This window comes from Anas acuta, chromosome 8 (assembly GCF_963932015.1).
Source record: "Anas acuta chromosome 8, bAnaAcu1.1, whole genome shotgun sequence".
Lineage (NCBI taxonomy): Eukaryota > Metazoa > Chordata > Aves > Anseriformes > Anatidae > Anas > Anas acuta.
In genome coordinates this window covers 15,430,809-15,446,040 of record NC_088986.1, presented here as the reverse complement: position 1 = coordinate 15,446,040, position 15,232 = coordinate 15,430,809, and the positions used below count along the sequence as shown (strand labels likewise).

The 15,232-nt window shown below is 36.6% G+C and overlaps 1 protein-coding gene across 6 annotated transcripts in view; it reads left to right on the top strand.

The window, feature by feature from the left end:
• Positions 1-15,232, top strand: part of COL24A1 (collagen type XXIV alpha 1 chain) — a 151,121-nt gene that overhangs the window by 36,398 nt on the left and 99,491 nt on the right. For all 6 annotated transcript variants that reach the window (XR_011098786.1, XM_068690206.1, XM_068690205.1 and 3 more), the window contains exons 4-7: positions 1,734-1,787; positions 4,833-4,886; positions 8,386-8,439; positions 9,457-9,510. Coding sequence is in view for 5 of the 6 variants with exons in the window: in XM_068690206.1 (XP_068546307.1) it covers positions 1,734-1,787; positions 4,833-4,886; positions 8,386-8,439; positions 9,457-9,510 (216 nt within the window). In the remaining variant the exon portion in view is untranslated. The remainder of the gene's footprint in view (positions 1-1,733; positions 1,788-4,832; positions 4,887-8,385; positions 8,440-9,456; positions 9,511-15,232) is intronic.

Genomic DNA, 15,232 nt, shown 5'->3' with positions numbered 1-15,232 from the left:
CACTGTCCCTGCCTACGACTGAGCTTTCTTTAAACAGCTATCACGTTTATGACAGTAACTTTGGGGAAATGCTACCAGTACTGCTCTTGAAGTGTCTTCTGTGTTGTATAAGTCATTATTTGTGCTGTGGGTGCCAACTGAACTTTCTGGCAGGCGGAGCCCAGTGACAATAGCCAGTGCTCAGCACTTCAGAGAGTCAAGGCATCTGGTCTTACTGCCCAAGCTGATGCCCAATTTCCCTGAGACTTTCATTGGCCATAATTGCCAGCCTGGGAAAAAAAAAAAAAAAATGTATAATTTGTTTACAGGAGAATCCACATTTGTTGCAAGGGCTAGCTCCAAAACCAGATGTTTCCCAGTTCTTATGGTTTTGGGGCAGTCAGCAAGGTTCCAGGATTCAGCTAGACATATATTAATACAAGACTTAGTTTTTCCAATTTAAAATTCCCACTGTTTTCTTAGAATTAATTTTCATTTAATTAATAGGAGATATTAGTGTGGCTCTAGCAGATTTTTTGTGAGTAAATGCAGTGGGATCTTACTGAGTCCAGAACACTGAAACTGTCCTCTAAAGTGAAAGATTGTATCACTTGAATTTTGTCCAGTTTAAAAAAAAAAAAAAAAGTCTCTGAAGATTACTATGATTAATTGGAAAGGAAAATCTTTTTTGTTGCTGTTCTTCCTCAGAATAAGATTTCTTTTTCCAGAACTGTGCAAAGAAGTCCGTATTTTGGCTAAATGAAGGTAATTGGCTTAGTATTTCCTAAAGCCTATAATCAGCACTCTCTTCTCTGCCAGTGATGTTCTTTCCAAGGTAAAAGATATGTCACCTCCCTAAAACTTTAGGTTTTTAAAAAATACAGTTTTGCCTTAATAAAGTAATTTATTTGTTGTTAATAAAACCTCAAAGGGTTTATTTTATAAATATACACATTTATTTTATGAAAAACGTGCTGGCTTTGCTTTTCAAAGCCTGCAAATTGGCCATTTCATTTCAGTCACCATGCATGACCTTTTGATTTTCTCTGGTATGCCTGCCAGCTTTCAGCAGTGTTGTCTGGGGGTGGGCAGGATGATATTCAAAGGGTTTTACCTAGGCTTTCAGGTGAGAAGATGCAGAATCTGCAGAACACAGGAGCACGAGGAAGCCTGGGTGATTTATATAATTTATATACATATATATAAGCAATTTATATTATTTATATACAAGTGAAACTAAGGATGAACACGTTGCCAGTTATCTGTATCCCAAGCTTGTTATTGGGGAACCTAAACAATCATTTGTCCGTGTTTGTTTCTTTTTTTCATGTCTGTCTTTTCTGTGCAGTGGTTATCTTGTTTTTCATGATTACTTATCTGACTTTTATAAAATATTTGGCATGCCAGTGTATTTATTAAAAAGGCTTAATTATCCTTTGTTCTTTGTTTTGAAATACATTAAACATGTTTCTAGCTCGTGAGCATTAGCTCTCCTTCCTTTGTAAATTTTGCTTAAGCATATTTGTATTAATCTAGATTGTCTCCAATTCCTGAGGCATAAAATAATTTCTAAACATGATCTGATATTGAGCAAGGCTAAAAACACATGTGCTTGCACTTTGGGAATCAGTTTTCAACTAGAGAGGCTTCTACTACCGGAAAGTCATCAGCAAGAAGAATTGGTCTGATTCAGACTTGTGGTACTGTCCTTGTGCTGAATTTTAGCCTTAATTGTTTTGATTTTCTGTCACCAGGGTCCTCCAGGTCCTCCAGGCTTACCTGGTCCATCAGGAAAGAGGGGTCCTCGGGTGAGTAAACAGCTGTGTTCTTGTGTGGGTCTGCACAGGCCAATGACAATTAAATTCGAGTTGGAGTTCACATCTTTTTGTTTTATTTAAAAGCTTATTCATATACCTGTTGATTATGAAAGTATGTAATTCTGGTAGATAGGTTAAAATAAGGCAAATTAATCAACTTTTTCTTCTGCCATGACCCTTCAGCATAGTTCATCCTGTGTATGGGTGTGTACACGGGGTATTGTTAACACCTGCACCTAGCCTTTGTTGCTTGCAGTACTAACTTCTTGTTTTTCCATGTTGCTTCCATTTGCTGCTTTGTAGGCTAAGATCACGTTCGTTTGTTTTTGGAATGAGAGGGAGTGAGCAATGTGTATCACTGCCACAGAGGAGCAGACGGTTTATACAAAATTAACCACTGCAAGACTGAAAAATAATTCCCAGTAATCTGTTTTGGACTCTTGTGTTACAATAGGTTGATAAAAGGGGTGATAGGCGTTTGTTATGTAGAAGATTTAGGGTCATGGTGTTTGGGGATGTAAGCAGTTATGCTGTAGCACCCTAAGCTAGCCGAATGGAAAGTAGGAACTAAGGGAGCAGTTTATATGAAAATCCTAGCCAATGTGTGGGAGTAGTGTTGAGTCAGCCTTTGGAGCATATTTAAACAAGCTGTCACTCAAAGCGTTGAATGTCCTGTACGTTGCTGGCTTTCAAAACTTGATGTGGCTGGGTAGGAAAGTGCACTGGTTGAGGGGGCAGAAGACTGAATGAGCGCTTTAGAGCAGCTGGAGGTAAGAGAGTGGATAAGACACACTTAAAAGTATAAAATGAAAACAATTTCTTCAAATACATATCTTTTTGACTTAATTTCTTGGGTTCTTTTTTCAAATTATCCTGCTACATAAGAGCTGACAGTACCTATATCTCAGATTTTTATACTGCCAAACAGTATTGCTTAAGTGGCCATTCCTGCCTTGGAGGCAGGATCCAACATACCCAAGTCAGCCCTCACAAGTTGAAGTTGCTTTTGTTTTGGAGGTTGCCTGTGCGTCTAAAGCCATGTCTGCTGGTGAGATCTCTCTCCTGCTCTGTCCTTATTGCTGCAAGTCATCTAAGGTGTAGAGGACTTATGAGCATAGTGCTCTACTGTGCAAGTTTTTTGGATTAGTTATTGAGTAGGGCATCCTTTCTGATGTAAGGAGACATCATTTATGGTAAGGTACCTGGAGAAGTAAGGAAGTGGCCAAGGTGATTATTTACCAGCAATTCTGCCACAGAGTTTAAAATACATATTTATATGGGCCGAGGAAGACTGGAAAAGTAGTTGAGCAAAGGAATATATATATATATATTTTTTTTTTTTTGAAATGTCAGTGCTCTTTACTTTGCCTAATGCTGATAAATTCAAGCAAGTACAGCTAGTGAAAAGACATGGTATGTCAGAGTAGTTTGAGCCAAAAAGCATGTAAAACCCTGTTGACGCAAAGTTCATCTCCACATGTACAAGTCTGCCCTGTGACTTTGTATTCCATTGCGTGAACTGCCATTTGTGATATGAAAATGTGACTCGAGGTGTCAAAGGAAAGCAGCAGAGTGCAGAGCTGCGTTGCCTGGGCCTTCTGCAAGGTCTCTTGGGTACGTGTCCAAGCCAGATATTGACAGAAGTTCACAAGGGTTGAAGACTTTGGGCACGGTACCAATGTCTGATTAATGGTCAGAGATTGCCATTAAAAACAGATTTTGATTTCTGTGTTTCTGTGGTGAAGTCCACATCTGACACTGAAGGTTTTTGGTTTTGCATGTGTTTGTTTTTTGGCTTGTTCCATGTTTTTCAAGAATGAACTTCCAGTGACTTCAGAATTAATCAACAATGAGATCGACTTCCCCTAATGCCTCCCATTCCACCAGGATACCTTTGCACCTCTGTGGTGTAGCACATCTTCAGTTGTGCTCCAACTTGCAAGTGACTCTTGCAAGCAGCAAAAGTTAGGAGCCACTTCAGCGCTGGAGCTCCATTGGCACTTTCTATTTGTTTCCTTTCTCCTAAATCCCTGAGAGAGCCTCCAATTTGCCAGCAGTCTAGCTAATCCCACGTGCTGTTTGAGAGATTAGTATTTCTATGGAGTTTTGTCAACATTGTCATTAGTAAGACAGAGTGCTTAAGAGATACAGCTTTCAGTGTTACTGAAAGGTATAATTGCTAAATTCAGAGTCATATGAAGAAAAAAATAAATGCTGAGTTTATCTCCTTTAAGAATACTAAGACTATGAGAGAGATGAAACAGATTTTTATTCTTTTGTTATTTGTTGAATTGTTTGGGTGAATTTTGGCCTTAGTAAATTCAGTGAAAGTTTCACTGCTGACTTACCAGAGATAGATTTTCACCAGTTTGGTCCTCCAGTTTTATTGGAAAAATAGCTGCTGACAGCCATTGCAAAAATATTTTCCCTAATGCGCAGTTTGTCGTGGACTGAGGGTTACTCAGTGTATTGCGGGAATGGACGCTTATCCTGGATGGTGTTTTAACTAGATATAGATAGTCCTGGTTAGACAGCCTGTTCCTGGAATGGTTTTAGTTAAATTATTTTGGCAACAAACCCATTTTCTACATTAGCTGTGGGAGAATCAGACGGGTTTCTGTCTGTGATGATTTATTTAGAGGAGATGGAATGCTCCTGTTTGAGTTGTCCCTTAAATCAGTGAGAACTACTACAATTCCTTCTTTTTGCAGTTTATAACTGGGTGCCTGTGAATGTGTTTTCTGCTTTAATTCAATGCTTCCAAGTTTTGCAGCTGCAGAGCAACTTTGCAGTGACTGCATGCCAAATACCTGTTCAGATTTGGGAAGATGATAAAAGAAATAAAAAAGAGAGATTTAAAAGAAGGGGGGGAGTACTTCATTTTTAGGAAGATATGCACATTTTTTGAGAATCCCTTGAACATCCCAAACAGTGCTTCTAAAAGCAACAATTATACAGTAAAATAATTCACAAAACTTTTCAGTTGTTCAGTGGTGTGCTGAATAATTCCACTCTCTTTTTTATTTGTTTTTACAGGGTATTCCAGGACCACATGGTAATCCAGGTTTGCCAGGATTGCCGGGTCCAAAGGTGAGTTAGTTTATCTATGTTGCCATGTAAATACGTGAGCTTCTTAATGACTTTTTGGAAGTCATAGCACTGGTTCCTTTAATTGAAGCAATTGGCCTTCTTTGGTTTACAGATGGAGACTATTACTGTAAACAATTTTTAATTAAATATAATCAATCAAAATCAAAACAAAATAGAAGTTTATTTGGGGAATAAAAAACTATGTGCAGAATGGTGGTTCGGAAACTATTACCCATGCAAGTAGTCTGTGCTTCCCAAAAGAGTTTCTGTAAATTAGCTCAGCCTCTTCAATAAGCTGGAGTTTATGGAGAATAAACATCTAATTGCTGAAATCTTTTTGTCTTGATTGAAAAGAACAAGGGGGGAAAAAAGACTGAGTCATTCTCTATAAATTCCTTTTTTGTGTGTCAGTACCCAACCTTTCATATTTAAATACTCTATTTCAAACATTATCACTTGATTAATATAGTAGTTTTCTCTAGATGTGTGGATGATATTTAAAACTGAAGAAAAAATATGAGACCTGGAAGCTCAAATAGAAACCCTTCAAACCTGTGTAACATAAGGCCCTTTAAACAGTTTTGACAGATTTGTGCAATTGCAGAATGCCTTCAACTCATATTTAGTTTGAATGATTTGATAGATAAGTTAGGAAAAAAGAACAGCAACCATGATTTGTTTTAGTGCGATTCCTTGTGGCAGGAATCTGACCTGTCATGACAGGTGTTAGAAACTACTTGAGGACATAAAAAGAAACTTAATAAAGCTTTTAGTGATAAACACTGTAAAAAGAAGCAACTCTATTTATGTCTTTTTGTTACTGTCTAGTTTTATAGGAACAGTTAAGCTCAGATGCATAGTTTATTATACAGCAAGCATAAATATTGTGACAATTGAGTACATTGTTAGGAAAATAATTGTAGCCAATTACTTGTAGGTTTTGTTTGATAACAGATTTTCCCACCCCACTGAGTTATAATCCTGATCAATCGTGTAGCCATCTCCAGGAATTTAAAAACAGAAGGAATTGTGTGGATATGCACATATCTACACACACACACAGATGCAGTTATATTGGTATGTATACACACACATTTCATTAGGTGGTTAGCATTCGTCTTAATCAGTTGGACTATAAATTACCCTTTCAGTACAAGTACCTTCTGAAATGCCTTTATCTGAAAAGAAACTAACCAGGTGCTCACCAAGAATTGACTGTGAAGATCCAGTTGACCTATACTGACTATGGAAGCTGAAATGAACACTTTTGTTTGATCTTAACACATAACAGATGAGTTGCAATTATTTTCTGGCAGTAACTTCATGCAGAATTGTATTTTACCTTTGAGATGCATGCATTTTCCCTTCTATGTTGAAACATCCCTTATGCAGTTGTTTGAAGCATGGAACAACATTCGCTAATATCCTTCTCAGTGTTTCTACTGATCCTTTCAGATGAAGAGCCAGATTCCACCCTGAACATATGCTTAGCAGTTCTTACCAATAGCTAAGTGTCCTCAGCATTCAATTTCTGATAAACAGTTGATTGAGGGTGTTAAAGTCATTTTAAAATACTTAAGAAACTTAACTATGTTTCCGGCTCTCAGGAAAAAGAGTTAGGTCAAGAAAATCAAGTTTGTGGATTTTGGCGCTGTTCTAACTACACTGGTGTTACATGGATTAAATAATGATGTGCTTTATTTATTCTTGCATCTTGACCTGGTCATATGTTAATCCAAATTTGAAAATGATGCATAACAATGGCTGGTTTGCTTTTTAGATTAAAAGCAATGAGGAATTATGTCTATAGAGGAAAGGAAAGGCTGTGAGTTTAGTTGTCAGAAGGCTTGTGTGTTTTTTTTTTTTATTTGTTTGTTTGTTTGGGGGGAGCTGGGTTGTTTGTTTTGATTTATTTTTTTGTGTGTGTGTATTTTCTTTTTGGTGGTGGTGGGTCTTTGCTAGTTTTTATTTCCACTCTTAGTTTAATAAGCTTTCCTGCACTGGAAAATAGAAGCAGAAGACTGATTGGATTTTTTCAAGGAATATTATAACTTACCTTCCAAAATGTAAACCAGCTGCTGGAAAATACTTTTAAAAAACAAAACAACAACAACAAAATTCTTACCATGCTAAAGAGTCGTGTTTTATCTGACAAATTAACAGTAAAGATTTGTTTTTAAAGATTTCTAGGCTTTATTTTTAGTATTCAACAAGCTCAGTTTCTCCAATGGCTTCACATACAAATCTTAACTGTGGTGGGATAATTCTTGATCTGCAGTAATGAAAGCAAGATGAGTATCAGGCCCAGTAGCATTTCATGTACATAAAATTTAAATATAAAGTTCAAATATGTAGATTTTACAGGTCTTAACTGGCAGACTGTCAGGAAGCCTCACACTGCTCGTTTTGTACATCCCTATGAGAGGAGTGTTGGCTAGCTAGAGATCTCCAGCCATGGCTGGCAGGTCTTGTACCTTGTCCCCAGGATGGCCTAAACTGTTCCTTTCAAAGGGTCTGGCACCAAGGTTGTGGAATAGTAGCGATCAGTGTGGCAGAGTTCTTCCCTGCTCTGTGGCCTAGTTTTAGATGCAGGCAGTAATTTCTGCCCAGGAATGATGAACAGCTAGGAAATGATTTGTAAATGAACAGGGGCCTTCCACCATGGTGTCAGCTCTGTCCTTCCAGAACATATGCACTGGGTAGAGTAGGTGGTGAGTGTGAGGAAGACCCAGATGAGTTTAAATCAGCACAGTAATATAGAGTGGTAATCTTGCATTGTACTGGGGAATATGTGGTGTCCTGAAGTGGTGGGTCCTGAGGAAAGCATTTTAGTCCAGGTGACTACTGTAATCCTGTTTAGCAGGACTGCTTCACATGTGCCTTTTTAAAGGGTTTGTGCAGAAGTATATTAATCTTATGGACAAACTAATGGAAATACCTGTGAGAATAAAAATGGTTGCTGAAAACATGTGTTCCTTTAAAGCAGCCTTTAACTCGGAGAAGAACACTGACACAATTAAGGAAAGATAAGCATTTGAAGTAAATGAACAGATTTAAATAAGCCTACTCTGAATTAAAGGATTTTAAAATACAGTTTCACAGAAATTGAAATAACAGCATGCTCTACTGGTATCCATTTACTGTTTGATAAATAAGGCTTTACAGGCAAAACCAAGAACAGGTCATATATTCAGTTATAATTGTGAATACAGACACACTGACATCTGTATTGCTAGACAAGTTGCAAATAAAAGCTTTGTAATAAATGTTGTTGTGACATGAAATTTCAAAAATACAAATCTTCTTTCAGTGTGAATTACCATAATTTGTCATCATGCTTTACAGATTTTTTCCAAAACTTTTTCAGTGATAATAAATACAGTTTATATATACATTCCCACTTCTCTCGCTGTAACAGTGGAAAACATTTGTTTCCACATACATAATTAAAAAAATCTCTTCCCTGATAATATTAAAGAGCTTAATTTCTCTGTGATAGGGCCCTAAAGGAGACCCAGGATTCTCCCCAGGACCTGCAAAACGTGGGGAAAAGGTAACATCTTAATTATATATAAGTTTTATCTGTTCCATTTTTTTGTGGAAGTATTCAGTATAAATATCTAGAATGATTCTTCATTGAAATGTGTTTGAAAGCTTGTGGCTTACTCATTTTTAGATTACAAATCATCTGATTACATATGAAACCTTAAAACCAATGATAATGCTAAAATCTAATGGCATATTTACATTTGAATGTGTTAGACTAGTTCTTAGAGTGACCTGTATTTGTGAAAAACTTTATTAGGAGCATTTGCTGTTAGTTCAGTTGCAGAATATTTGTTCTAAGTATAAAACAGGTAGGAGTCCAGGACTTATACTATCTGTAACAAAGTAAAAGTTAACAAATAACTCTTACTTACTAGCTGCTGATGTGAATGTAAAATAGTATTTCTTTGTTAATGTGTAAATTTTGTTGAATCCTAACATTCACAAATACGTATTTTCAATGTTAAAGAAATGCTGAGCAAAATTCAGAAAAGTTTCTATTGATGCACTGGTAAGAAATTTAACTGCTGCTTTTGTAGAAATAGCAACATTATTTTAAGTTAGCGAGCTTGTACTTTTGGCAATCTAACCAGTATTATGAGCTATATATGGCCACTTGAAACTCAAAGTATATTCTGTGGCAGGAGCCCAACCTGTCACAGATATATTATTGAACAGTTTAAAGCTCACCCATACATAAGTATCAGCTACACCTAGTTGTATGTATAATGCCTTCATAATCCAAAAATATCAGATGGACAGGCATTTTTCTAGTTCTCTTTCTTTTAGATTCTTGATTTTTCACCCAAGTCAAATTTCTTCAGCCCAAGTACCAGTTGGTAGCACCTGGGAAAAGTGTAGCCTATTCTTTTTTTTTCCTCTAAGCAAAAAAAATCCATGCCTAATAAAATATTTACTTCTTCATACCAAATGGCCAAGAATGCAAAGATATTAAGTCCTAAATATCGATAGCCCTAGGTCATGTTCCAATGAAACAGTGATTCTGGATATTCTTCTTGTACAGGGTGATCCAGGCCCAATAGGCTTTCAAGGCCCACCTGGGATCAAAGGCCAGAAGGTAAGGTCCTGTTTCCTTTTTCACACAGGCTTCCCTGCATCAAATGCACAGTCATCAGAAGTACGTCTTGTGGTTAAGGGAACGGAAAGCGAATGAGCTTTGTCTGCTGTTGGTACTGTTAAATGTATGAGATTCCAGGGCTATCAGTGCAAAATTTCTGTAAAAATTAAACAGATTGTGGCAGGCATGGCATGCCCCTACTTGAACAGAATGGGAGTGTGGGTGTGCCTGCAAGATACAGCCATTTGAAAATTGATCGTGTTCAATTTTCAGTAAATCTTTTCATTTTGTTTATTGTGTACTTCATAATATAGGAAAAGTTCTTTGGGATATAAAGATCTTTCATTGAATAGTAGTTCTGGTGTTCAATCTTTCAGTGCTGCATTGTTTACTACTTTTCCAAGAGTGTGCCAGAACTGCTAAAAAAAGAAGCCAGGTGAAATAAGTTTGAGTTTTGGGTGCTATATAACAGCGATGCTCTTTCAGTATGAGAAATGTCAGGTGCTACACACTGCATTTAAGAAATACATCAAAATTATGGCAGGCCTACATATACAGGAAAGAACAAGACAAACAAGGAGACTTGGGGAGGGAAATTGAAGGATATTAATACAGGAAATGAGACAACCTTAAGAAAATGAGCACAGAAGCGTGAGCGAGTGGATATAGTTTATGTGGAAAGAGATTATATGACATGTAGGCTGCTCTGTATTGTCAGTATTGTTAATAAAATGGCACAGTAGCAAAAATAAAGGTTGGAGGGAAAGTAGTGTTAAAATGCTGTCTTTTAAGAAGACAATTTTGTTTTGCAATTGTAATAAAAAAGATGGAGAAGAGATACCACAGTAAAATTTTGCAGTTGTAATGTGTTCCTCAAAAGAATTGAATGAACTGTTAGAAAGATAGGCCCTGGAATTCAGTCTTTCTTTGACATATGAAGAAGGAATAACAATTAAAGGCTTGCCTGTTATTGATTTAAAGAAAAAATGTTATTGCAACAAAACTCATTGTGTTACATTTTAAAACATCTTCATTCAGTGTTCTCTTGATCTTAGTGTAAGACAGTTATTTAAAATATATGTAAATGATCATTCACTTTTAGAATTCACCAAAACAGTGAAAATGTGACTAGAAAAGGAAGCTATCATTTATGAGCATCGTGAGGTGTGAGTGTGGAAAATTGTGTTTTTCCAAACATGTGGTCCACAGTTCTGTGAACTGAAAAAATGTATGGCTGTAACAAAAGTTTGCAGCCCTTCTGTAGGGAGCTAACCTACATGTTGATAGCTTTTGTTACTCACTGAACTTGGGCCACCTTGAGATTCGCCATGTATTGTTCTTTCTCATTTCATCAGGTTTATGCTTTTACTTAGAAAACAAAGTAGTTTTTGTTTCAAAGGTTTTTAGATGGGAAGCTGTCACTCCTGGATTATAGGACTGACATTTGGGAGCAAGGAAATGAAAATCTCATGGCCGTCATGCTTTCTTCCTGCCACAAGAATTCACTCCTTATCTGAGGCTTAGAGACTCAGTGGAGAATTGTGATCACTTGATCACTGGAAACTTTACTCTCTATTACCATGTTGTACACATCAGACACTAATTAGAACCACTTTTAAGTTAACTTCTGCCTGACCTACGTTGCAAGAACACCAGATTTTGAATGCACTACACCTGTAAACATTAAAAAGTATTTGCATTTTAAAAGTATTTGCCTTTTTTTAATGACAAGCTCACAATTCATTTTTTTAAATAATTGATCTTTATCATTTTTTAATAGTTACAAACTGGTAAATGTGCTATCAGACTAGTCCTTTTGCTGTTTGCTTATTGTGATCTTTGAAATTATTTTCAAAGGAATGTAAGCACAAATAGCTGTGAAATAAACCAGATACAAGAATAAACTGCAGGAAAAAAAAAAAAGCACTTCAATTTTTGTTTTGTAGCCCAGTACTACTGGGTAATTGCCATAGTACTGAATAAGTAACAGATTTCTGATATTCTATGTCTTCCACTTAAAAAGGAAGATAAGCAAGTCTTATATGAATTAATTGTGTCACAAATTCTGTTTGATATTTGGCAGATGGCTTTTGTTAACAGTTTCTAAACCATGAGATATTTGATAGCAAATAAGCCTACAGTTCTTAACGGATATTCTTTTAGTAGTGTAGTACAAATCTATGCTAGTTTCATGAAAGTTACATTTTTTCGTTGATTTTTGTCATTGTTTTTCTGAACGACTTACAAGTCTGAAGTTTTTTTTCAGCAAATTCAACATCCATTCTGCATTACATTAACTGTAGTGGTGGTTGGTGGCTTTGGAGAGCTGAGGTTTGGGTACATTGCAATGCCTGCTGCCCTCCGCTGGGCATTAGCACACATGCTCTAGGCTGTCACTGGCTGTGGCTGAAATTGTGTTCAAGTTTTCTAATTGGAATTTCCCTGCTTCTAGACTTTGTCCCTTGTTATTCAGTGCTTATACAAAAACATGTTTTGGAAATTTGAGACCAACATCCATATTATTATTATTATTATTATTATTATTATTATTATTATTATTATTATTATTATTATTTTATCTGAATGACTTCTGAGAAGCCATATGATCTTGTTTCCTTTTTTTTTTTTCTTTCTCCTGAATATCTGAATTTAGTAAATCATATTAGGAAAGGTTCTTGGAAAGATTCTTTTTACAAAAGAAAAAAAATTCTCAGTGCAGTACAATAGCACAAGTAAACTACTGTTTTGTATTATAACTATAAAATGATGTGTCTCTTTTGATAAAGCTGAATACACGGAGGTTTTTTTTTTTTTTATGAGACATTAAAACAAAAGTATGTTAATAATCAGGACTGTGGAAACAGATTATTCTGATGGACCTTTTTCATTACACTCCATGTGTTGGAGTATGTATCCTTGTGGCTAGATATAAAATACGACATTTATTTTGCCTCTAACACACAGTATAAAAAGCCAAGCTTTGCTCAGTTTATGGTACGTTTTTTGTTTGTTTGTTTTTCCCCTGGATATTGTTCCAAATTTGTTTTAGCATAAGAATAGAAAATTGCATGTTTATGAAGTGTTTAAAGGCTGTATTTTCAGGCATCTTTTGAAACAGAAGTGATGGCTGGAAATTCAGAATAAGGTTGAGGAGAACGCTGTTTCTAGAGCAGTTGCACATATTTCTTATCTGGAGTTGTCTTTGACAGTGCCACTTTAAAATCAGCACTTGAAAAGCTTTCATTATAGCAGTGCAGAGACTTCACCAGGGTGGAAGCCCCCTCGTTCTTTCCTCCTCCCAAAAAGAGCCTACTTGACCTCTACAGACAGACAAGTCGCCTCTGACAGCGTACTGGGGAATAGATTTGTCAGAAAGGACAGTGCTCATGTTTACAGAATTCACTCAGTCCGGGTTCTGCTGCACTGGGCATATGGTAGGCAGACACTTAAGCGCTCCGTGAAGGCTTCTCTGATTGCTGTTAGCTGGTGATAAGGATCATTCTGTAATATAGATAGAAATATTCTTGCAAATTGTGGTGTTCTAGTAATGTGCTTGAAGTCTGTATTGCTGTAATTCAAAGCTTCAAACCTTTCACTTCCACGTTGATCTTTTAAATCAAAGTGTTGATCTGCGTTAGGATTTGGGAGGTATTTTGTTTTCTGAACCAATACATGTGAACTTGCATTCGTCTTGTTCGTTTTCATCTTAGCTCAGAGCAAACTGGGACTTGCTTATATGGGCATGCTTAAGAATATGAACCTGGACTAATGAACAATCTAGATTTTTTAAATACTTGCTTTAGTGTTGTTTAGTTTCATTCCCAATTAGCATTGAGTTGAAAATGAATTAGGACTGTGTTAAGTCTAGATAAGAGAATAGACATATTACGCTAAAACAGAAGTTCATAATGGCATTTTTCCTGTGGCAGAAGTAAGGTGGTGTTCTGTAGAAACATGCACATGGTAATAAGGGCTTCTTCATCTTACAGTTCCCTTGTGTGCCGCCTTTTGAGATTGTCCATGCAGCTGTCACTCAGCTAAACTGACCCACTTTAAAACTAAATTATGACAAACTTCTCTTCTAGTCTTTGCATGTATGACAGCACTTGCTTTCCTTTTTCCCTTGCACAGAAATAATAAACTGCTGAGAGTTCTTCTAACAACACCTATTTTAGTTGATCATAGGGAGGGTGTAAACTTCTAAAATGGGCAAAACTCACGAAATATAGAGGGGACTGGAACCATAACAAATGTAATGGATTTTGAAGCACAGTTTGAAATCTGGAGATCTGTTACTGAGTTATGCAGGCATTTTTAATTCTGCTTTAGCAATTTAATCATTTTTTTCTTTAAGCATGCATTAATATAGTAAATTAGAATATTTTGCATTAACTGTTTTATCCAAGATCAGATTAATTGGTTTACCCTGTATCTCTCTTACAGTTTGTGTTGTTTTTGTTTTTTCCTTTCCCTACAACAGCAATGCAGAGCGGCTTTCTTAGATACAAGATAGCATATATAAGTTGGACTTACGTTATGGGAGAGGATTGAAACCAGAATAGATTATAGTTTCGCAAAATGACATTGTCCTGTGTGTGATTAACAAAATGAAAGGACACACCTGCTGTGTTGGGTTTTGAGAAAATGAGGCCTTTGGGCTGCTTAATGAGTACATCTCTTCTGGACCAAGATTCTTCAAGCAATCCTATAATAGTAAAACTGCCTAGCAGATGTCATTATCTTCTTTTACCTAAAATTATCACTAAGGAAAGTCATTCTGTCCTTTAATTTTGTATATGATAATTAATTCCATGCAGCGGTACTCTTTTTGTCCTGCAGAAACTTATCAAAAATGGGGGGATACTTAGTTTTCTGAAATTGTTTCAGAATTCCTTATTACAGCGGGTCTGTCATGTTACCCCCAATCTCTACTAATAAGCAACACCATACCCCAAGGCAGCCAGATGTTCCACATCAGCCAAGGCACTCCTGCTCCTCAGTCAATGGGTTTGAAGCCAATTTTGTGATAGATTTCTATACAGAATGAGGATTGTTTTGGTCTTATCCCAAAGCTGAAGTTTGAAAGAAGCTTGTGTATTCCTGGTACCTCTGCAAGGGATGTGGAGACCAGACGCTTGGCTTCTGCATCAATCGCGCAACTGTTACGGTCTCTTTTTGGTCAGCTTGTTTGGATATGTTTGGGACAGTGTAAAGACATCCAAGAAGGTTTCCTTTTCAAGTGTACTGAGGCTGATAGCAGGTTCCAGGTGTATTTTTAATTCTTTTTATTTTTTTTATATCTTTAATACCTAAAATATGGTTGAAATAGTTGAAGTACAGAGAGTAAAGTTGGACGGTTTCACGATTCCAGCACCACAGGAAAGATTTCTGAGATGAGGAACAGGCTACTCTCTCCACTGATATGAACTCCATAGTATAATAAGAGTTGGAATTTGTTATAAATTAACTTTTAAAAAGTATTGTGTCCTGAAAGGTCTGTCTTCCTTAAGGTGTCCTAGAACAGTCTGGGTTGACCTCAGATACCTGTCCACCTTTCTGCTGTGTGCAGAGAGGGCATTATGACAAGGATTTGGAGCAAAGTAATAAACTGGACCAAATCCAGTTCTGTAGTTTCAGCAATCAGAGGGGAAGGCATCCTATATACTCCTTTGTTTAAAAAAAGCACAAGTCTGGAACTGTCTTTAAGCATGCTGATATCCTG